Raw genomic sequence first — 23,195 nt, forward strand, 5'->3', positions numbered from 1 at the left:
CTTTTCAAGAGATGACAGACACCTGGAAGAATGGAATGGTAAGAGGTTGAGTTACCTTTTGAAGAAATAATAGTGCTCAACCTAGAACAGGCCCCAGTCAAATACCTTGGCAAGGGAGCTAAAACTCCAGTGGAGAAACCACGTCTTTGTGGCTTGAAGAACATAAAGATAAAGTTGGTGGAAATCCACTACTGGAGGTGAGGAAAGATTTGTCATTGGGTCTTTGTCATTCCCCACCATACTGGGTGCTAACAATACAAAATGACAGAATAAGAGACACAGATGCATAGAACAGTCTTATGGACTCTGAGGGAGAAGGTGAGGGCGGGACGTTCTGGGAGAACAGCATTGAAACATGTTTATTATCACATGTGAAACAGAACACCATTCCAGGTTCAATGCATGAGACGAATGCTCAGGGCCGGGGCAATGGGATGGCCCAGAGGGATGGGATGGGGAGGGAGGTGGGAGGGGGGTTCAGGATGGGGAACACATGTAAACCCATGGCTGATTCATGTCAATGTATGGCAAAAACTATTACAATATTGTAAAGTAATTAGCCCCCAACTAAAATAAATAAATTTATTAAAAAAAAAAAAAAAGAATCAGTAAAAGGTAACCCAATCTTAAAGAGGAAAGATACCAGAGGCTAACTTCAAGATGACAAGGATTTCAAAGCAGTGACTATAAAGGTGTTCAAGATGAACAGAGAGGGGAAAAGATCAGGGGGACAAAAAAGAAAAAGAACCTAAAACTTGTGGGCAATATAAAAAAGTTTATCACCTGCAGAAGAAATATGTGATGAAACAATGGTCAAAATTTAGTCTATCAGTTCCTGACAATAGTACTTCTTACATGTGAGAATAAAACCCTCTAGCATTTTTTGTCTGTGTCACAATATTTGCCCTTAATTTGAAGATTGTCTGAGATTATTTTCTGTTTCATAGATTTTCCTAAATCAAATTATATGGTCATGGAGGATAAGATCTAACACACAATGGTGTAAGTTAATGGGAGCATGCTGATCTCCTGCGGTAATTCTCCCGAGGTTAGACACTGGAAGCTGTTTAGTGTGTGCTGAATAATATTCTAAAATTGATGCTAATGCAAACAAAACATACTTATGTGCTAAAAGCCAGTTAAAAAATTCTGGACTACCTATTACCTAGAGTTAACCTGCACCACGGTCTTCCATGGGTTTGAATATGATTAGCTGAATATCATCTGAATATGATAAGTTTATAAATCATCCAAATGCCTGGCTTCTATTACAAGTCTGCCTACCTCTTGACACTGCCAGTGTTCCTCTGAACTTCAGGAGGCTTATTTGCTAGCAGAGAAGCACCTTACTTGGTTAAGTAAGTAATATCCCACATATAAACGCCCTTAGAGCACTGTCCGCTATGTCATCAGTGTCCAGCAGATAGTTCTGTCTTCTCATCTTTAAAATGGAAGTTAACCACTTTGGGATAATAAAGGTTTACATTATCCATACTACCAAAAGTTGTCCATTTCCGTAAATTCCTTCACATGTTCTGGACATGTAAACACAATGGCCCCCTTATTTCTGTTGGAGAAAGTTAAATACTCACTCTTCATATTCTTTTGCTTTGCATTAGCAAATAAATATTTTTAATGTAAGATACTGTTTTGTCTTACACTTTAAAGACCTATTAGGTAGACTGGGCAACTCTGCTTAATTAGCTGATTAAAATAATGCTAGTAAGATCCTAAGGTATGTGTTGGTTGGTTGGTTTAGTTGCTAAGTCGCGTCTGACTCTTGCGACCCCAGGGACTGTAGCCTGCCAGGCTCCTCTGTCCAGAGATTCTCCAGCCAAGAATAGTGGAGTGGGTTGCCATTTCCTTCTCCAGGGGGTCTTCCTGACCCAGGCATCGAACCCAGGTCTTCTGCACTGCAGGCAGATTCACTACCAACTAAGCTACAAGGGAAGACCAATATTAACATACTGAGAAAGAAAAATGGAAAAGACAGGGTAAAGTTTTGAGCAGAAAACACTGTATAAAATACAATGACACTTCAAAGAAGCAAGTCTCATAGACTGCTGATGTAAAGATAGTTCAGCGATTAGCATAAAATTGGTAACGTGAATGTAACTAACTGATGTATTTCAATAAAGATGTCTCAAGAGACACCTCAAGTACATTAACTTTCCCACACAGGACTCCCATTAGGTCCTGGAGAAAAATATCCTAGGGACCTACAGCAAAACAGAACAAAGTCCTGAGTCACCTTTTCCTAACTCTTCAATACCTTCGGTCATTTAGGATGGGATTACAGTCTATAGACCCAGGAGGGCCATGCCTACAACTCCAGCAAGCCGAGTGAACCCAAAGCTCAGCGCACCCTGTGGGCTGTAAGGAGTTCTGAAATTCCTCCGCTCTGCAAGGGTCCTGGGGGTGATGTCCTTCCTCTTCCCAGAGCGACCCTTCCCTGCACTAATATACGCAGACCCCCAGAAAGACCTAGTGTGCCCCTCCAGTTTTGTGAAGGGGGAGGGGGAGGCAGGAACGAGACACGAGCCCTTGCGCTTTCCTCTGGCACAGAGGAACCCCGGAACACGCCTTTCTCCAGGGCTCTGGCCGCCCCGGCACCCAGGGAGAAAATGCAGGCGTGCTGCCGCCTTGTGGACGCTCCCTGCCACAGCACCTTGACATCCCGGCTCACGGGCCCTTCTAAGTCGCAAGGCCAGAGGAGCTGACAGTGACAGCTGCCACAGAGGAACGTCCGGGATAGGTCATCAAGAACAGTTCAAAACAGAACTGCCTGTCAAGAAGCAAATTCAAGACATTCATTTCACAAAAACAACTCCCCCCCGCCTTTCCAAGCACGTGACAGGATGCCACCTCGCTGATTATTAGACAAGGCTAAATAAACGTCACAACGAGGTGTCTATCACCTCATTGCTGACAGAGTGGCCGTCCTCAGATCTCTACAAACAGTACCCCAGCACAGAGGGCACTGAGCAAACGGAACCCTCCTGGGCTGTCTCTGGGAATGAATGTTTGTAAAAGGCCCCATCCACAAGGGGCCAGAGCTTTCTAAAAGAGCTACATGTACACATACCAGGTGATCCGGCAATGACAGACCTGCGCCTACAGGCGAGGGAACGCCATGATTCCAAACGAGCCAGGCACCCCACCTTCCAGTGCTCCATTCCTAGCAACAGACCAGAGCCGGAAGGCACAACACACGCATCAACAAGTGAGAGGGCTAGGAAGGCGGGGTACTTGTACAGAAGGCACTCTTGATTACTCAGCCACAAAGAAAGAATGAAATGATATCTTTTCCAACAACCTGGATAGCCTTGGACTTGGCATACAGAGTGAAGGACCTTAGACATAGAAGTTCTGAAAAGTATATACGCTATTAGTTATAGGTGGACTCTACAACACGAGACAACTGAACCCACGTCAAAAACAAAAACCAACTGCCAGGCCCACAGCACCGCCTGACAGCTGCCCAAGAACCAGCTGGTGCGGTTGAGCAGGGAGAGGCTGATCACCATGAACATCACCATCCGTGTGTAGAGCAGGTGGTCCAGAAAGACCTAGTGTTCAGCACACACAAGTCTAGACCCCACTCTGTAATAAACTAAGGCACAAAGAAAGTGAAACAAAAATATATATGTGCACACACACACATATGTGCATACATACATACATGTATATATATAAAATGAATCAAGTGGCTGGACACCCAGGAGAAACACCACACAGAAAATGAACCCTATTCCAACGGAAAACACAACCTGAAGGTAAAAGCCGACATTGCCCTGAGGTCTCTGGCCCCTGGGCTGTGTCCCATCCCCTGAAGCCTGAGCAGTCCTGGGTCCCAACGCTGGGAGCTGCGGGAGCTGCTCAGGATGAGACCGCACACGGCACCGCTGGGCCCTGCACGGCCTGGCCCCAGGAGGCTGGGGCCACATTCTGCAGAGCCGGGAGGGCCCGCCGACAGCTCAAGCAAGCCGGGCGGACCCAAGGGTGGTGCACCCTCTGGTCGGCAAGGGCTCCGAAAAGGTACCGCGTCTGCCAGGGTCCTGGTGCTGGACTCTGCCCGCTCTCCACGAGAAGCCCCTCCCAACCGGGACAGCACCCTCAGCCCAGCTGTTTTCCAGCGGTGGAGATCTGCCTGCTGGGGTGTGTGGCTAAGGGGGAGGTGGGAAGGAGTCGCAAGTCCTTGGCTGTGCCCTCTGGCACACGCCACTCTCACCTAGCACCTAGCAACTGGACTTGCGCTAGCCTCTCGCAGCCCTAGCAACCAGAACAGAAACTGCAGGAATGTTGCCTTCTTTGTGGTAAATGTCTGTGCCAACAACTTAAACTATGGTGCGTTCGGGCTCTTCCCTTTCCACAGATTTGGAGAATGTAAATACCCTGTCTTCGAGCTCAGTTCCTACGTTTTGTCTAAGTCTTAGTGACTGCATGCATTGTTGCCTGCCTGTCTGTGCATGGAATTTTGTACACAAGAAGATTTGAGTGGGTTTCCATTTCCTTCTCCAATGTATATTCCAGATCCCTACACTGAACTGGTGTTTGCTGCATTTGCAGGCGGGTTTTTTACCACTCAGCACTTTGGGCACGCATGCTCAGTTGCCTCAGCCGTGTCAGAATCTTTTCGATTGTAGGACTCCTGCCTGCCAGGCTCCTCTGTCCATGGGATTCTCCAGGCAAGAATACTGGAGTGGGTTGCCATGCCCTCCTCCAGGGGATCTTCCCCACCCAGGGATCGAACCTGCATCTCTTGTATCTCCTATGTTGGCAGAAGTTATTTTTACTAATAGTGCCACCTAGGAATCCCCGAGCCACCAGGCAAACCCCAAAAGACACCTTCCAGGAGTCAAGGAAACCCTGCCACTTGTGACAGCCTGGATCATCCTGGAGGGCATTGTGCTAAGTGAAGACAGGAAAGACCAACAGTGCGTGCAGGGCCTCACATCCATGTGGGGTTCTCAGGGGAAAAGTTAGAGAAACGGAGTAGAAACATGGTTGTCAGGAACACAGTGCTAAAAAACAGGGAAAGCTTCTAGGTAACTTTCACCTATAAGATGAATAAGTATTTAATGTAAAACATAGTGACTGATTGAGAACACTGTAGTGTATAATGGAAATTGCTATGACAGTAGACTCTACACGTGGACATCACCAGATGGTCAACACCAAAATCAGATTGATTATATTCTTTGCAGCCAAAGATGGAGAAGCTCTATACAGTCAGCAAAAACAAGACCAGGAGTTGGCTGTGGCTCAGATCATGAACTTATTACCAAATTCAAGCTTAAATTGAAGAAAGTAGGAAAAACCACTAGAACATTCAGGTATGACCTAAATCGAATCCCTTACGATTATACAGTGTAAATGACAAATAGAGTGCCTGAAGAACTATGGATGGAGGTTTGTGACACTGTACAGGAGGCAGTGATCAAGACCATCCCCAAAAAAGAAATGCCAAAAGGCAAAATGGTTGTCTGAGGAGGCCTTACAAATAGCTGAGAAAAGAAGAGAAGCTAAAGGCAAAGGAGAAAAGGAAAGATATTCCCATCTGAATGCAGAGTTCCAAAGAATAGCAAAGAGAGATAAGAAAGCCTTCCTCAGCGATCAATGCAAAGAAATAGAGGAAAACAATAGAATGGGAAAGACTAGAGGTCTCTTCAAGAAAACTAGAGATACCAAGGGAACATTTCATGCAAAGATGGGCTTGATAAAGGACAGAAATGGTATGGACCTAACAGAAGCAGAAGATATTAAGAAGAGGTGGCAAGAATACACAGAACTGTAGAAAAAAGGTCTTCATGACCCAGATAATCACGATGATGTGATCACTCACCTAGAGCCAGACATCCTGGAATGTGAAGTCAAGTGGGTCTTAGGAAGCATCACTACGAACAAAACTAGTAGAAGTGATGGAATTCCACTTGAGCTATTTCAAACCCTAAAAGATGATGCTGTGAAAGTGCTGCACTCAATATGCCAGCAAATTTGGAAAACTCAGCAGTGGCCACAGGACTGGAAAAGAAATTGGAAATTTCTTTTGAAATTTCAGTGAAATCGAAAATAAAAAATTGGAAATTTCATTTCCAATGAAATTCATTTCATTGGAATTTTCATTCCAATCCCAAAGAAAGGAAATGCCAAACAATGCTCAAACTACCGCACAATTGCACTCATCTCACACACTAGTAAGTTAATGCTCAACATTCTCCAAGCCAGGCTTCAGCAATACATGAACTGTGAACTACCAGATGTTCAAGCTGGTTTTAGAAAAGGCAGAGGAACCAGAGATCAAAGACAAAAGAATTCCAGAAAACCATCTACTTCTGCTTCATTGACTACCCTAAAGCTTTTTACTGTGGAGATCACTACAAACTGTGGAAAATTCTTAAAGAGATGGCAATACCAGACCACCTGACCTGCCTCTTGAGAAATCTGTATGCAGGTCAAAAAGGAACAGCTAGAACTAGACATGGAACAACAGACTGGTTCCACACTGGGAAGGGAGAACATCAAGGCTGTATATTGTCACCCTGCTTATTTAACTTACATGCAGAATACATCATGAAAAATGCCAGGCTGGATGAACCACAAGCTGGAACCCAGGTTGTCGGCAGAAATATCAATAATTCGATATTATGTAGATGATACCACCCTAATGGCAGAAAGTGAAGAGGAACTATAGAGTCTCTTGATGAGGGTAGAAAGAGGAGAGTGGAAAAACTGGCTTAAAACTCAACATCAAAAAACTAAGATCATGGCTTCCAGTCCCATTACCTCAGGGCAAACAGATGGGGAAAAAATGAAAATGGTGACAGACTTTATTTCCCTCTCTCCAAAATCACTCTGGGTTGTGACTGTAGTCATGAAATTAAAAGACACTTGGCTCCTTGAAAGAGAAACTATAACAAACCTAAACCTAGACAGTCTATTAAAAAGCAGAGACATCACCTTGCCAACAAAGGTCTGTATACTCAAAGCTGTGGTTTTTCCAGTAGTCATGGATGGATGTGGGAGTTGGACCATACAGAAGGCTTTGTGCCAAAGAACTGATGCTTTCTAACTGTGCTGGAGAAGATTCCCGAGAGTCCCCTGGACTGCAAGATCCTACTAGTCAATCCTAAAGGAAATCAGTCCTGAATGTTCATTGGAAGGACTGATGCTGAAGTTGAGCCTCCAATGCTTTGGCCACCTGATGTGAAGAACTGACCCACTGGAAAAGACCCTGATGCTGGGAAAGATTGAAGGCAGCAGAAGGAGATGACAGAGGGTGAGATGGTTGGATGGTATCAGCGACTCAATGGATGTGAACTGGAGGAAGCTTCAGACAGTGATAGTCAGGGAAGCCTGCCTGGCATGCTGTGGTACATGGTGTCGCAAAGAGCTGGAGACAACTTAGTGACTGAACAATAAACTGTAGCTGTCAATTATACCTCAGTCAAACTGAGTTTTTAAAATTGTCATCACCACCTTGTGTAGCCTTATGTATGTAAATATAATGCATATGTATTACATCTGTACTACAAAAATGCTAATGAGGAGGTAACTGCATTTTACGTATGGCAGCATGAGTATTAACTGCCTGAAAAATTAGGAATACATTGTAATCCCAAGGAAAAATAAACAGTTAAGAAAAAAGAGAAGCTAGAAGATGTCAGTTAAAATGGAATTCTAAAAAAAATATTCAAAATAGCTCTTAGTTGTCAATAGCAGGGGTGTCCTTCAGCAGAGGAAGAGATCAATGATTAAACAGGCAGAGAAGATTAAACAGGAAGAGATCAATGATTAAACAGGCAGCCCCTGCTCTGCGTGGCTTTGGTATGTATGCATTTCAGCTGTCACGTGTCACGGTCTGAATGTGTTAGTTCCCTGCAGTCCTCACATCCAGCGGGAGGGGATCAGCAGACAGGTGATGAAGTCATAAGGTGGGCACTCCTGTAAGGGGACCCCGTGAGCTCCTTCACCCTCCCAGCACGTGAAGACGCGGTGAGGGGGTGCATGCCCTCACTGATCTCGGACTTCCCGGCCTCCAGAACTGCAACAATAGAAACGCCTGTTGTTTTTAAGTCCCCCGGTCTGTGCTATTTTGTTACAGCATCCGAAACAGGCTGAGAAACCATGTATAGTGAGATGAATCGTGGGCACATCCTAGTCCCTGGTTCTGGGGACCATGACCTCCTCTGGAGAAACCATGTCTGCTGATGCAGCAAGGGATCTCGAGGGGCTCATCCTGGGTTAATGAGAGGGTCTTATAGAAGAGCCTCACAGGAGCCAGAAGGAGAGAACCAGGGGAGAAGACAGAGGTGGAGGTGGAGGGATGCTGCCACCCGAAGCCGGGAGAGGGGCCTGGGACCAGTGCTCCTTCGGAGCCCCCAGGAGAAGCCCTGCCTGCTCACACCTGGTTTCGGGCTTCCAGCCTGCAAACCGGGAGAGCGCCAACGTCTGTTGTTTCTAGCCACCCAGTCTGTGTAATGTTACAGTGTTACAGTGGCCGCAGGAAACAAATCCCCATGGTTTTGTTAACCATCACTGGTCCCCCCGCAACAGGGTTCAAATTCCATCCTCACAACACAGAGCTGAGTGACCGCATGAGGCACAACCGGCTCTTCGGTTCAGTCCAGACCACCACGCAAACCACCCGCGAGCGTGGTCATGACCGACCGTCCGTAACTCTCCAGTCTGGCAGTGACGAGTCACTCGGGCACCTGTCATTCAGTGGCGCTCTGCTGCCGCCTCGTTTCCAGAGCTAAATCCTCAGAAGATTTTACGAAAACTGGTAACTGAAAGAAGAAACTGGCCAACAAAGACAGACGTGCAGCCAAAAAAACGGGGAGTGGTGACACTGGTGGTGACACGTGACTTCTCAACCCTCCACCACACTCAGTGCACCAGCAAACTCATCCTGATTCTCCCGAACAGAGGCAGAATCCAGATCTGTTTCAGAAACCCCCACGCCTCCTGGCCCGGCCCCCACCCCTGCCATATCGCGCCTGGCTTGCTGTAACAGGCCAACCGGTCTCCCCATTTCCCCTTTGTCTTCTCTTTCAATATATTCACAGTGGTTCAGCCACAGTGATCCCTTCAAAATACACATCAGGTCACGTCACTCCTCTGGTCAAATCCTATGAAGGCTGCCCACCTCAGCCAGAATACAAGCGGGCTCCACCCGGCGCCCCCGCCCTCCCTTCTCACCCAGCTCCGCCCTGCTGCTCCCAGCACAGCAGACACGCTCCGGCTGCAGTCCTTCTCGGCAGTGACCGGCCCCTCCCTTGGATGGCCTTCTCAACCACGTGGACATGGTCACTGCCTCACCTCCTCGAGGTCTCTGCTTGCTTTGCTGAGGTTCTCTAGGCTCCAACACGGACACCGCAACCCCCTCATTTCCTGTCCCCATTCCTAGGCTTATTTCTCTCCTTAGTCCCACTGTCTAAGAAATACTTTCTTATTTACCTCATTTGCTTATTACTTCTTTCAGTGGAATGTGAACGGTGCACAGCCTGGGATGTTGGTGATTTGTTTAAAGCTGTATCCCCAGCAACTAGAAAAGGTCTGTCATACAGATCCTCATTGCCATTTGCTGAATGATCAGGCATGATAGGTCAACCTCAGCATTACAAGCAGGATTTCAGGGGCATACTGCTCAGCTTAAGAACCAAAAGGCAAGCCCACTTCATCCCGGCCGCGCTCATCTCTGCGCCCCCAGAGCCCAGCCCGCCGCCCGAGAGAGCAGACACTGAGTGGCCTCGAGGCCCCGCACGCCGCACGCCGGAACGAGAGCCAGGCCGGCACCAGACCACGCGCGAGCTCACGGCACTTACCCCATTCCCTGTTTGAAAGCTTCAATCAGCTCGTTCTTTTTGTTCTGATCCTCTACCCAGTACACACTTGGAATTACAAACTCTGATATCACGCGGCATTCTGGACAAGACCTGCAACAAGAAGCACGTTAGGAAGGGAGAGACTCAGTCATAGACCCTGTGCCCACTCCACCACTAAACCTCGTGCCCAAGTGTGTGACCAGCCCGGTGCCTCTCACCACTGAATTCTGAAAGGTACGAACACAATCCTCTAAGCCTAATTTACAGTTAAAACACGTTCTTATTAACAGTAAACAGACAACCTAATTTTAAAATGGGCAAAGGATTTGAGTAGGCATTTCTCCACAATGGCCAACAAGCACAGAAAACGATGTTTAGTATGATTAGCTTTCAGGGAAATGCAAATTAAAACCATACTAAGGTATCATTTCACACCTGCTAGGATGGCTAATATCAGAAATCAAGACAATTTCAAAATAAGTGTTGGCAAGAATGTGGAGAAACTGGAATCCTCCTACATTGCTGAAAGTGAAAAGTTGCTCAGTTGTGTCCGACTCTGTGACCCCAGGGACTATACAGTCCACGGAATTCTCCAGGCCAGAACACTGGACTGGGTGCCTTTCCCTTCTCCAGGGCATTGTCCCAACCCAGGGATCGAACCCAGGTCTCTCGCATTGCAAGCAGATTCTTTACCAGCTGAGCTATCAGGGAAGCCCCTGGGGATGTAGAATGGTTCACCCACTTTTTTTTTTTTTGACCGACTAAGAGCTTCGGGGTTTCTTTATTTGGCTGTGTTGGTCTTAGCTGCAGCGCATGGATTCTAGGGGCGCACAGGGTCGGGAGCCGTGGTGTGCTGACTCGGTTGCTCCAAGGCATATGGGATCTCAGCTCCCTGACGAGGAACTAAACCCACATCCCTTGCATTGCAAGGTGGGTTGTTCACCACTGGATCACCAGGGACATCCCTGGTTCAGCCACTTTGGATAGCAGTCTGGCAGATTCTCAAAATGTTAAACACCGAGTTTCCAGATGCTCAGCAACTGTGCTCCTAAGTGTACACCCAGAAGTACTGAAAACAGGCAGGCAGACAGATACACAAATATTCTCAAGCACACTAGCTGTAATAGCCAAAAGATGGAAACAACCCAGATGTTCATACTGATGAACACATAACCAAAATGTGGTCTAGGCATATAATGGAATATTACTCAGTCACTAAAGGGAACAGTATATTGATTCATGCTACAATATAGGTGAACTCTGCAAACATGCTGAGTTAAGAAGCCAGACATAAAGGCCTGCTTATTGTATGATTCCATTTCATGTGTCCAGAACAGGCAAATTCAGAGACACTGATTTACCGATTGAAATCAACCTCGAATATTTATTGGAAAGACTGATGCTGAAGCTGATGCTCCAATACTTTGGCCACCTGCTGGGATGAATGGACTCATTGGAAAAAACCCTGATGCTGGGAAAGATTGAAAGCAGGAGGAGGGGATGACAGAAGATGAGATGGTTGGATGGCATCACTGACTCAAAGGACATGAGTCCGATCAAGTTTTGGGAGATGGTGCAGGACAGGGAAGCCTGGCGTGCTGCAGTCCATGGAGTCGCAAAGAATCGGACACAGCTGAGCGACTGAACAACAACAAAGTAGTTGCCAGGGGCTGGAAGGAGTGAATAGGCAGTGACTCAAAGCAGAATTTTTGTCTTTTTAAGATGATAAAAATGTTCTAAAATTAGACTATACTGATAGCTGTACTACTCTGAATATAATAAAAATCCTCTGAACTGTACATTTTATCTCAATAAAGCTGTTCTCTCACCACACAAATATGTGACTTTAGGCAAGTCACCTGACCTCGCCATGCCTGAGTTTCCCTACACAAAACGGGGGTGATGATCACAGGATCACTGAGAGAATTATGACTTAATGTGTGTGAAGTTTCTCACAATACACAATATGTGTGACTTCTCACTGTGGGTGAGCTCTCCTCCCTCCCCGCTGAGGGATTTAAGACTCCTATGTTGTTATGAGTCAGTTATTTCTCAATAAAGATGGGGACAAAGCCCTGTGCTGGCTCACTGAGGACACTTCCAGTATCTGAGACTGTGAAACGTGTTACATGCACTACTTCATTCAGGCTTCAAATAACCCCTACTTAACTGTCCTGAGGGCGGACCACCAGTAACTGTGAGCACCCGAGTCCAGCAGGCCTTCTCACACAGGGGTGCCTGCTGAGGCTCTCCCTGACACCTCAGATGCCTGCAGGAACTGACACCCACATTTAAAAGGAGAAGGCATCTGGGCTCAGGGGGGCTCTGCAACTTACTCAGGCCCTGCAGCCTTGAGGACAAGGGAAGGCTTCAGAGCGGATGGAAGAAGGTCCCAGGTCAAACCTCCCCCCAGTGTCTACAGCTCAGACCCCGGCCGCGCTTACTTGATGATGGGGTTCTCAAACTGCTTGGCACACCGCCACTGCCGGATGCAGGACAGGCAGTACGTGTGGTTGCAGTTGGAGAGGATCCCGAACCTCCGCTCCGAGGCCGACGCCTTCTCCAGGATCACCTCCATGCAGATGCTGCACACTTTGTCCTGACTCGCCTGGAAGGCGAAGGCCTTCTCCATCTCATGTTCGAACGTTGACATGCAGACCTGAGTACAGCAAGGGAGGAGGGAAGCCTGAGGTCCGGGAGCGAGGAGAGGCGCGAGGGGAGCAGCTGGCGGCCACGCGGCCCAGCTTGGGCGGGAGGGATGGGGACCGAGGCTGCGGAGGCAGGCCCTGTGTCCGGGCCACAACGCGCTCTCGGGCCACCACTGGCGCAGCCTCCTGCCCGGCACACTGCTCCAGGGCCGCCTCCAACGGAAACCCGAAATCAGAGGCCCGAGAAGGTTACAGGGCCGATGTGGGGCCACAGAGGTCGCCAGGACTGGGACCCTCGTCTCCCAGCCCATCGGGCACTGCCTCTCCCCACACCAACACCAGACACGCTAAACAACTCTTAATCTAAACCACCGGGCTGACAGGCCAGGGTCAGAGGTCGGCGGCATCACTTCCTCCCAGGAGAAGCAGTTACCGGACGCACCCCTCCACTCAGGAAGCAGGTGAACGCGTCCCCGTGCGGCACCACGTATCGGGCACTAGAGTCAACGTGAAGGATACGCACACCAGGCCCTGCATCCTTGGGGAGGAGGACAGCTCCAATCGGGGTTCACCTCCACGCTCCCTGGAGACGGCAGAGGGTGCAGACCACCTCCACAGCCTGTGCTGAGCAGAGGCCTCCATAAAACACTGGAGCCTCCGGCCCTGCAAGGTCCCTTCCAGCACCGGGCGCCTCAAACTCTCCGGGGCTCGGCCTGGCTGGCCAGGCCCAGGATGCAGGTATCACTGGACAAAGCCGCTGACAGAGCTACCAAGGATTGCATCCCTCAGTGAGCGCCACGCTCCTTCAGACGCGTTCACGCAAAGCCGGGCACTGTACCTTCTCGTGAGCTTTCCTCTGCTCTGGGTCGAAGGGGTGCAGGACGCGTAACCTACAGATCTCGCACACCTCCCCGTGCAGGTAGACACACGTGTCCCCAAAGCGGCACTCCCCGGCAGCCGCGTAGGGGCACAGCTGCTGCCCGCCGCTGTAGGAGCTGCTGGCCTCCAAGTCGTCCAGGCCGCTCCTGATGGCGTCGAGGTAGGAATGCGGCCTCAGCTCCGGGCCGCTCTGCGCATCGCTGCAGCCTCCTGGACCACTCCCCACGCCCAGGCAGGTCTTGTCTTCAGCCATGCCGGAGAGATCTGAAGAGAAAATACACAGCGCACAGACCCGTGAACACCGGCCCAACCTTTCTGGGAAGCCATCAGTCAAAACCTGACAAATTAACCCTGACTTTGGGAATTTCACTCTTGGAAAAAAACAAAGGCCGGAGGGGAAAAATGTTCAGAGTGACATTACTTAGAACTGTAATAAAAACCAAAAAGCCATAATTGGCAACATAGGGAAGCAGACGGTGATATATTTATATAAAAGAATGTGAAAGTTGCTTTTTAAAAACAGCAAGTATGGAAATGGCAACACATGGACCAGTTACACTTAAAAAAAAAAAAGTCAAATGGAATCCAGAATGCTGTCAACAGAATTACAGAGACTTCCTTTTTACCAGTCACTTTACGGTGAGGAGACCAAAGATCCAGGGCAGATTTCTGGTCCTTCAGCCACCATCCCCCTCTCACACAGGAGCTGCCACTGCCCCATCACACGCTCCTAACCTCCTCAGAGGGGGGACATCTATGGGATGGACCTGTTGTTTGCTCAGTAGGGTATCTGCCTATCTTATGCTGAACAATTTCCAGAAGTAGAAACTCCTTCACCTGGTAAGAACCAGCCAATAAAAACAACAATTTGTAGTCTCCGACCCAGGCAGACCCTGCTCCAGGGCACAGACTACTCCCCACACCCTGAAAGGCTGCTCCATTTCTGAAATGCAACCGGCTCAGCGCGAGAACTAAGACTGTGAACTGACAGAGACAAACAGCGAAACACGCGCTTCCTCAAAATGCGGGGCTTGGTGATGAGCAGCCTGCGGCCTCTCAGAGCTGGGCCAGCACCCCATGGGGTGCCAGCACGTGGTGCCAACAGCGTCCCTTTCAGGCTCTGCCCGCAGACCCGGGCTCTGCCCCACCTCGGGCACGAGGCCAGACATGTGGCCCGAGCGCGCTGCAGCCAGAGGAGGCCGTCCTCGGGGCGGCTCTGGGTACGCGCTGAGGAGCCCCTGACAGGGAAGGCCTCTCTCAAAGGGAGACGGGGGGCTGTGCTCACTCACTCCGGTCTCTCAGCACCAATGTCCTCTTTTCACGTTTCCCAGGCTCGTGTAAGCTAGTTTTCATGACTGATGCGGTAAGTTCAGGAGGAGGGTGAGGGCTGTGGAAGCCCGGGGAGGGCAGCCCATGGGGCACGGTGCCCACGGCCCCACCAGCCGCAGCAGACGGCCTCGTGTGATCATACCTGAACAAAACACACGGCAGAGGCATCAGGACACCCCACACGTACACGCTTCCCGCCGCCCAGACCCGCAACAGCTCCCCTTCTGCTCCATCTGCAGACGTGGACAGGGAGACAATCTTTCCCAGTATTTTAACTGATCAAACTCTTACCAATTAGTAAGAACTGCCTGGACAGGGAGACAATCTTTCCCAGTATTTTAACTGATCAAACTCTTACCAGTTAGTGAGAACTGCCTGGACAGGGAGACAATCTTTCCCAGTATTTTAACTGATCAAACTCTTACCAATTAGTGAGAACTGCCTGGCAACAGAGCGGGCAGCACCCTGCTGTCTATTACTTCCACTAAGTGCCCTCGTGGACTGGAGTGGGACAGACGTGCTGCCCAGACCGCACAGAGCCTGACCTGCCAGGAGATGCTGGCTGTCTCCTGGCCTCCTGGGGGGGCCCACTGGCAGGAGCAGGGCAGGGCGGGCCAAGTGCCCGCGTCCAGGCAACACAGCGAGGGACAGAGGCCGCTCTGCGGTCCAGGAAGCAGACCGGCCGCTCACTGTGAGAGCGCAGGGACAGGCTTTGGAACGCGCTCCTGTCTAAAAGGTACAAAACTTGCCTACAGATGTCGGTTACAAATGAAGATTCTATGTGCACATAAATGTTTGCTACATGGGTACTCACAACAAGAAGCTGGAAGCCACTTAAGTCTCTAAAAGTAGCTAACATAGGAATAGTTAAATGATGGTACATCAACATTATGGAAAGTTATAAAATTACAGTTAGTACATAACAGTAGCAGCACTGGGAAGAGCTTGTGACGTGTTATTAAACAAAAAAGGGCAAGATGTAAAGTCTTGTGTATACTGTGAATGCAAATTTGTAATTACAGACTCATAAGAATGGGCCTGAAAGTGACTTTGGAAAGTTAAAATTGTTTTTAGGGCACTAAGTTTGAGGTTTCCGAATTATTTTTGTACACTCCTTTTGAAGTTCTCCCCTCATCAAGACCCAAGCTCCAAATGAAGGATTTAAAGCCCCGAGAGCAGTCAGCTCAGTGTAACAGCCGGCGCAGAAGCAGTCTCTTGCCTGCAACGAGTCCCATAGGCGCAGCAGCCCTTCTGGTAGTATTTGCAGATGGTGGATGGCTTGCTGTTTGCCAAGTCATGTGAGAACAGGCACTGGTTTCCTTCCCGACACACCCCGTGCATAAAATACCTGGTGACAAAGCAGAGGCACAGAGCTTTTAGAAGCACACTTTACCTTCTAAAATCACCATATTCCTGAACCAAGTACACAAACACACACTCTCCATATACTATGTGTTAAGTGGGCACTGCAGATACCCTGGGTGTCCTTGACTTGAAAACACAGTGATTTTAGACACACCACAGCTATTTCCACGGCAGCATTTCTAGAAGAAAAATGATCCCATGTATTTCTACCTTACAATACATCCTCTTGATTTAAGATACGTTACACGTGTGAAATGTGAGCCTAACTGAGAAAGCACACACTGAAGAACCCCTCTGTCCCCATGGAGTTAAAGGGTCTGCTTGTAGGGAAGTCCGAGATCGGGGCTCAAGCCCCAGCTGTGTCAGCTGTCAGCACGTCACAAAGCCACCTTTGGTGGACCCTGCTACCTTCACCTATAGAACGAAAATTATACTACCTACCCTACTAAACCGTGGTGAGGAGCAGACAAAACAGTGTAGCACCAAGAGATTGACAAATAAGAACGTTCCACTAACTTGTCCGATTCTGGCCCTGAAGGAACCACGGGCAGGCATTCTAGCTCTGTCCAGCCGGAGCAGAGAGACCTCACTGAATACCCGAGAGTGAATCAGAGCGGGAGGTGCTTCGGCATTAAGGGTAACCACGTTCTCAAATAAAGAGATTTTAGATCTGCCTAAATGATGTTTAGAAAAAGAGAGAAAAGCTTCAAAACAAGCTAAATGATAGCAAATAACTTACTGGCAGTTAAAACAAACTTTAACATTCTGTGAGGGAGGACAATAAAATCTAAATGCTCAAAAACACAACATTTGGCATTCAATCGAAAATTACTAGGTACACCAAAAAGCAGGAAAATGTGACCCATAACCAGGAGAACAATCAGTTAGTAACAGGAATGGCAGGTGATAAGACTCAGGAGACAAGGACTTTAATTACAGCTATTACAGGTTATGTTCAATATGCTGAAGGTTTTAAGGGAAACACAAAAATAACATGAGGAGAAACAGATAATACAACAAAGAACCAAATGGAACTTCTACAATATATGAACCAAATGAAAGCTATAATATATGAAATGACAATTACACCATGACAGCAAATTAGCACTACTTAAGAAAATCTCAGAAAACTTGAAGACAAAGAAACAAGAACTATCCAAACTGAAGTACAAGAAGAGAAAAGAGGTTTTTGCTTCCAGCTAGGAGGAGCATGGAACTTGCCCTTCCACTGTGAAAAACTAGGAAACAGAACAAAACATATCAAACAACTGCTTTCATACGTGGACAAAAGGCAACACCAGACTGGCCCTTGAAGGGAAGGCAAACAAAGGAGCCAAGCTGCCCTGAGGCACATTTGGGCCTTGGAGCAGTGAGGGCGAGCCCAAGAAGAGCCCCGCTGCCTTGCTGAGATGAAGACAAAAACTGCAGTTCAAGGAGGCAGAGAGAGGCTCTTTTAAAAGCCTATAAATAGAATCGCACGTGCACAGTGGCTGACTTTTGATAAAGGTGTCAAGGTAATTCAACAAATGATGTTGGACCCAGTATATACATGAAAAAAACAAAAAACATTATGTCTGCTGATGCTACCCAATGTGAGTGAAGTATACAACAAAATTGCCACATATCCTAGCCCAAAACACTTAAACGTGAATCCAACAAAACTGATTTACACATCAAAAAAGAATAAAACACCTAGGAATAAACCTATCTAAGGAGACAAAAGAACTGTACTCCAAAAACCGTAAGAAGACATAAACAGATGGAAAGATATACCATGCCTGTGCACTGGAAGAATCAATATTGTCAAAATGACTATACTACCCAAGGCAATCTACAGATTCAATGCAATCCCTATCAAATTTCCAATGGCGTTTTTCACAGAAATAGAACAAAAATCTCAAAATCTGTATGTAGACACAAAAGACCCCGAATAGCCAAAGCATCTTGCGAAAGAAAAACAGAGCTGGAGGAATCAGGTGCCCAGACTTCAGACTATACTGCAAAGCTACAGTCATCAAAACAGTATGGTATGGTACAAAAACAAATATACATCAATGGAACAGGACAGAACACCCAGAAATAAGCCCATGCACCTATGGTCAGCTGATCTATGACAAGGGAGGTAAGACTACACAATGTTGGAAAGACAGGCTCTTCAACAAACGGTGCTGGGGAAACTGCACAGCCACCTGCAAAAAATTGAGAATAGATCATTCTTTAACTCCATATACAATAATAAGCTCAAACAGGATTAAAGATCTAAATGAGAGACCGGATACTATAAAACTCCAAGAGGAAAACACAGGCAGAATAGTCTCTGCAATAAATCACAGCAACATCTTTTTCTGATCCATCTCCCAGAATAATTGAAATAAAAACAAAAATAAACAAATGGGACCAACTCAAACTCAAAAGCTTTGCCACAGCAAAGGAAACTATAAACAAAACAAAAAGACAACTCACAGATTAGGAGAAATATTTGCAAATGATGTGACAGATAAGGGATTAATCATGATCAAATTATATACAAACAGCTCATGATGCTTAAGAGTATCAGAACAATCAACTCACTCAAAAAATGGGAAGAACACCTAAACAGACATTTTCCCAAAGACATACAGACGGCCAATATCTGTATATTCAGTATATGTTCAATATCACTAATCATTCAAGAAATGCAAGTCAAAACTACAATGAGATATCACGTCACATCCGCCAGAATGGCTATCATAAAAAAAATCCACAAACAATAAATGCTGGAGAGGGTATGAAGAGAAGGGAACCCTCCTACCCTGTTGGTGGGAACGTAAACTGGTAGAGCCATTATAGAGAACAGTATAGAGGTTCCTTAAAACACTAAAAATAGAGCTACCATATGACCCTGCAATCCCACTCCTGGGCATATACAGACGGATAAAAACATGACCCAAAAGGATACGTGCCCCCAGTGCTCACTGCAGCACTGTTTACAACAGCCAAGACATGGAAGCAACCTGAATGTCCATCAACAGAGGAGCGGATAAAGGAGATGTGGTACATACAATACAAGGGAGTGTTACTCAGCCATGAAAAAAGAATGAAATAATACAATTTACAGCAACCATGGATGGACCTAGAGAGTAGCATACTGAGTGAAGTAAGTCAGACAGAGAAGGAGAAATATCATGTGACATCCCTTATATGTGAAATCTAAAAAGAAATTATACAAATGAACTTACAAAACAGAAACTCACAGACTTAGAAAATGAACTTATGGTTGCTGAGGGGAAGGAATAGTTATGGAGTTTGGGATGGCTATGTACACACTGCTGTATCTTAAATGGATAACCAACAAGGACTGTATAGCGCATGGAACTCTTCAATGCTATGTGACAGCATGGATAGGAGGGAGGTCTGGGGGAGAATGGATACATATATATGCATGACTGAGTCCCTTCCCTGTTCACCTGAAACTGTTACAACATTGTTAATCGGTTATACCAAAATACAAAATAAAAAGTTCAAGAAAACCCATAACTGCAGATCTTTTGAGTTTATAGATAATTTAGGATTGGGAACAACTAAAAGACTTCATGATGAAGCAACCAGATAAATACAAAAGAAGAGGCAGTATGTGGGTAAGGTCTCTTTACCAAGCAAATGCCATGGGAAAAGAGTAAGGGGAGAGGGCCTTGGTTTGGAAAACAGTTTGGCAGTTTCTTAAAACTTAAACATAAATTTACCACAGGACTCAGCAATTCCATTCCTAGGTGTCGACCCTGTCTACCCAAGAAAAATGAAAGCATGTTCAAACAAACACTTGGACAGGAATGTTCATAGCAACGTTATTCATAACAGTCAAAGAGTGAGAACTCTGACAATTCCATCAAGTGGTGAATGGATAAACAAACTGTAAAACATCCATACAGTGGGGTATTAATCTGGCAATAAAAACGAATAAATAATGATGCATGCTACAAGGATAAGTGCAAACACATTATAGTAAGTGAAATAAGAGGCACATCTATAGGGACAGAATGGTCCTTATACAGACTATTATACAGCTTATATAAGCTACATACAGACGTAGTCCCTATAAATGATATGAAAATTATACTTCAATAAAGCTATCAAAAGAAGAAAATTTAAAAAGGAGTAGATTGCACTAGATTAGTAGACAGAATATTAGGTATGCAATAACCAGTGCAATATTTGGTCCTGGATTATATTCTGGTTTGGACAAAGCAGCTCCAAAAATCATCTGTGGCCCCGGAGAAAGAAATGGCAACCCGCTTCAGTATTCTTGCCCGGGAGATCCCACAGACAGAGGAGCCTGGTGGGCTATAGTCCATGTGGTCGCAAAAAGCTCAGACATGACTTAGTGACTAAACAACAACAAGGTGGAATAAAACAGTGAATACACTGTTTAATAACGTTCTCGGTGAAAATGGAAAAAAAAAAAAATCTGTGGGACAAATGAGGAAATCTGAGTACAGACACGTACAGACTAGATATTAGATAATTTATTGACATGGAAAACTGAAGAGTATTAACTGAAAAAAGCGTATTACAAAACAGAATATACAGTAAAATGGTGCAGTCATCACTATGTAAAACAGTACAGTGATTCCTCAAAAAATTAAAAATAGAATTGCCATATGATTCAGCAATTCCACTCCTGGGTATATACACAGATGAACTGGAAACAAGAACTCGAGTATTTGTACATCCCACATGATTCACAACGGACAACAGGTGAAAACAATCCAAGTGTTCACTCATGGATGAATGGATAAAAACAATATGTGGTCTGCACATACAAGGAAGGAAAGCCTGACAGTTGCTACAACATGGAAGACCTTTGAGGATGTTATGCTAAGTGATGAAATCAGACACAAAAAGACAAGCACTATAGAATTCCACTTCTACGAGGTGCTTAGAACAGTCAAACTCACAGAGAGGAAGCAGAATGGCTGTTGCCAGGGGCTGGGGAGGCAGATGCAGGAGTTTTAAGTGTTTAAAGGGGATAGTTTCGGTTTGGGAATTGGAAGAGTTCTGGAGGTGGATGTTGAAGATGGGTGCACAAGAGTGTGAATGTACTTACTACTGAACTGCACAATGAAATATGGTTAAGACAGTAAATTTTTATTATGTACATTTTACCACAAATTTTAAAACAGCACATACAGTATGCTCTTACACGCAAACCTATTTGCATTTCAAAAATGCAGAAAGGTATTTCTACCATGAATATATACTGCTTCTGTAAGAGTAAATGATGGTTGTTTTAGTTTTTAAAAATTATAAAAAGTATTGAATACTGGGGAGAGTGTGTTTAAAAAAAACAAACATAAATGCTCAGTATAATACCTATCTCACCTAACCCCCAAAATTCAGCTCTTATTCAGTTCAGTCGCTCAGTTGTGTCTGATTCTTTTTGACCCCATGGACAGCAGCACGCCAGGCCTCCCTGTCCATCACCAACTCCCGGAGCTTGCTCAAACTCATGTCCATCGAGTTGGTGATGCCATCCAACCATCTCATCCTCTGTCATCCCCTTCTCCTCCTGCCTTCAATCTTCCCCAGCATCAGGGTCTTTTCCAACAAGTCAGTTCTTCCAAGCAGGTGGCCAAAATTTTGGAGTTTCAGCTTCAGCATCAGTCCTTCCAATGAATATTCAGGACTGATCTCCTTTAGGATGGACTGGTTGAATCTCCTTGCAGTCCAAGGGACTCTCATGAGTCTTCTCCAACACCACAGTTCAAAAGCATCAATTCTTCTGCACTCAGCTTTCTTTATAGTCCAACGCTCACATCCATACATGACTACTGGAAAAACCATAGCCTTGACTAGACAGACCTTTGTTGGCAAAGTAATGTCTCTGCTTTTTAATATGGTTGGTTACAGCTTTTCTTCCAAGCAGCAAGCGTCTTTTAATCTCACGGCTGCAGTCACTCACCTCTTTAATGAGTCAGCTCTTATTAAAGTTTAGTAAAAAAACACTGACGATTAAGCCGACACTTACAAGACGGACCTGTGCCTTACCACAGTGCATGCACAGGGCTGAGGAGACACAGGACCGAGGTGGGGAAGGGGCAGCCCAGGGGGCTGTGCCGAGCAGTGTGCAGAGTGCAGGGTTGCCCATGGGCGGGAGGAGTACGTGTCTCTTCTGAGAAGAGACAGAAAGGCAGAGAGGGGAGGCCTCCTGAGGGCGCAGCAGGCCTGCTGAGACAGACGGGAGGGTCACGGCCAGACTGTGGCAGCTGTACTGACCAGTGTGACCCCAGTAAGGGACAAGGGGCTGAAAGACACAACCCCTTCCCAGGCCTCTTCCAGAAGGGCTACGGAGCTGCAGGGGGGACACAGACTGGAGAGGCTGAAGAAGTCAGTGAGGATCTCATCAGGAAGGTGCTCTGTAAAGGGGCTTCATCTGTGAACCCATGTTTTAACTTACTTAAAAAACATACTTTGGAAAATTTCAAAACACACAAAGGCAGATGGAGTGGCAGGATAACTCCCAAGATGTTCCATACCAGCTCTCATCTTATCAGCTCTAGAGCACTCTGGTTTTACCCATTTCTCCCCTCTCCTGTAAGGCTGTGACAAAGTATCTTTTTGAAAGAGCAATACTTCTTGACTTTGTGGCAAAGAGGGCCTTCCCGCTCTCTGAACAATTTTTCAGAAATACAACAAGTAAGGAAAAATACAACAGATTCAACGAGCAGTACCATCAATAAGACTCTGTCTAGCACTTTCGCTTCTATGTCTCACTTAATCCTGACACTACTCTGAGGAGTATCAGCTCTATTATACCCATGACGCAGACAGGAAAGCTGAGGCTCAGAGAGATGTGAGACTTAGAGAAGATCAAATTGCTGGGCAGGGGACCCCAGCTCTGGTCTTCCCAGGGAGCTCGGACCTTTTCCTACCGAAACTGATTTTCCTGTCACTCTGCCTCTGTCCAAACCATGGCCCTTGTCTACAACACTGCACCCCATCTTTCACTGCACCGAACTGTGATAACCCACCCTCCTTCATGACCAGTATGAGTCCTGGCTGGACCAAGAAACCATCCCACCCCTCCAACCCAGCACTTGCTTTCCTGACAGCTTCACTGTGCGCTGCTTCCCATCATGGGGGCCCTGACCTGAGAGAACTGCTGCTCTTG

At 46.6% G+C, this 23,195-nt stretch overlaps 1 protein-coding gene across 8 annotated transcripts in view; it reads right to left on the minus strand.

Annotated features, from left to right (window-relative positions):
* MKRN2 (makorin ring finger protein 2) overlaps nucleotides 1-23,195 on the minus strand; it is a 64,490-nt gene that overhangs the window by 9,232 nt on the left and 32,063 nt on the right. For all 8 annotated transcript variants that reach the window (XR_014064371.1, XR_014064370.1, XR_014064368.1 and 5 more), the window contains 5 exons: nucleotides 15,903-16,031; nucleotides 14,644-14,825; nucleotides 13,314-13,618; nucleotides 12,272-12,486; nucleotides 9,828-9,938 (listed from right to left, as the gene is read on the minus strand). Coding sequence is in view for 4 of the 8 variants with exons in the window: in XM_081526374.1 (XP_081382500.1) it covers nucleotides 9,828-9,938; nucleotides 12,272-12,486; nucleotides 13,314-13,618; nucleotides 14,644-14,825; nucleotides 15,903-16,031 (942 nt within the window). In the remaining 4 variants the exon portion in view is untranslated. The remainder of the gene's footprint in view (nucleotides 1-9,827; nucleotides 9,939-12,271; nucleotides 12,487-13,313; nucleotides 13,619-14,643; nucleotides 14,826-15,902; nucleotides 16,032-23,195) is intronic.

Source organism: Giraffa tippelskirchi, chromosome 9 (genome assembly GCF_054371585.1).
Source record: "Giraffa tippelskirchi isolate mGirTip1 chromosome 9, T2T-mGirTip1v1.2.pri, whole genome shotgun sequence".
NCBI classification, from domain to species: Eukaryota; Metazoa; Chordata; class Mammalia; order Artiodactyla; family Giraffidae; genus Giraffa; species Giraffa tippelskirchi.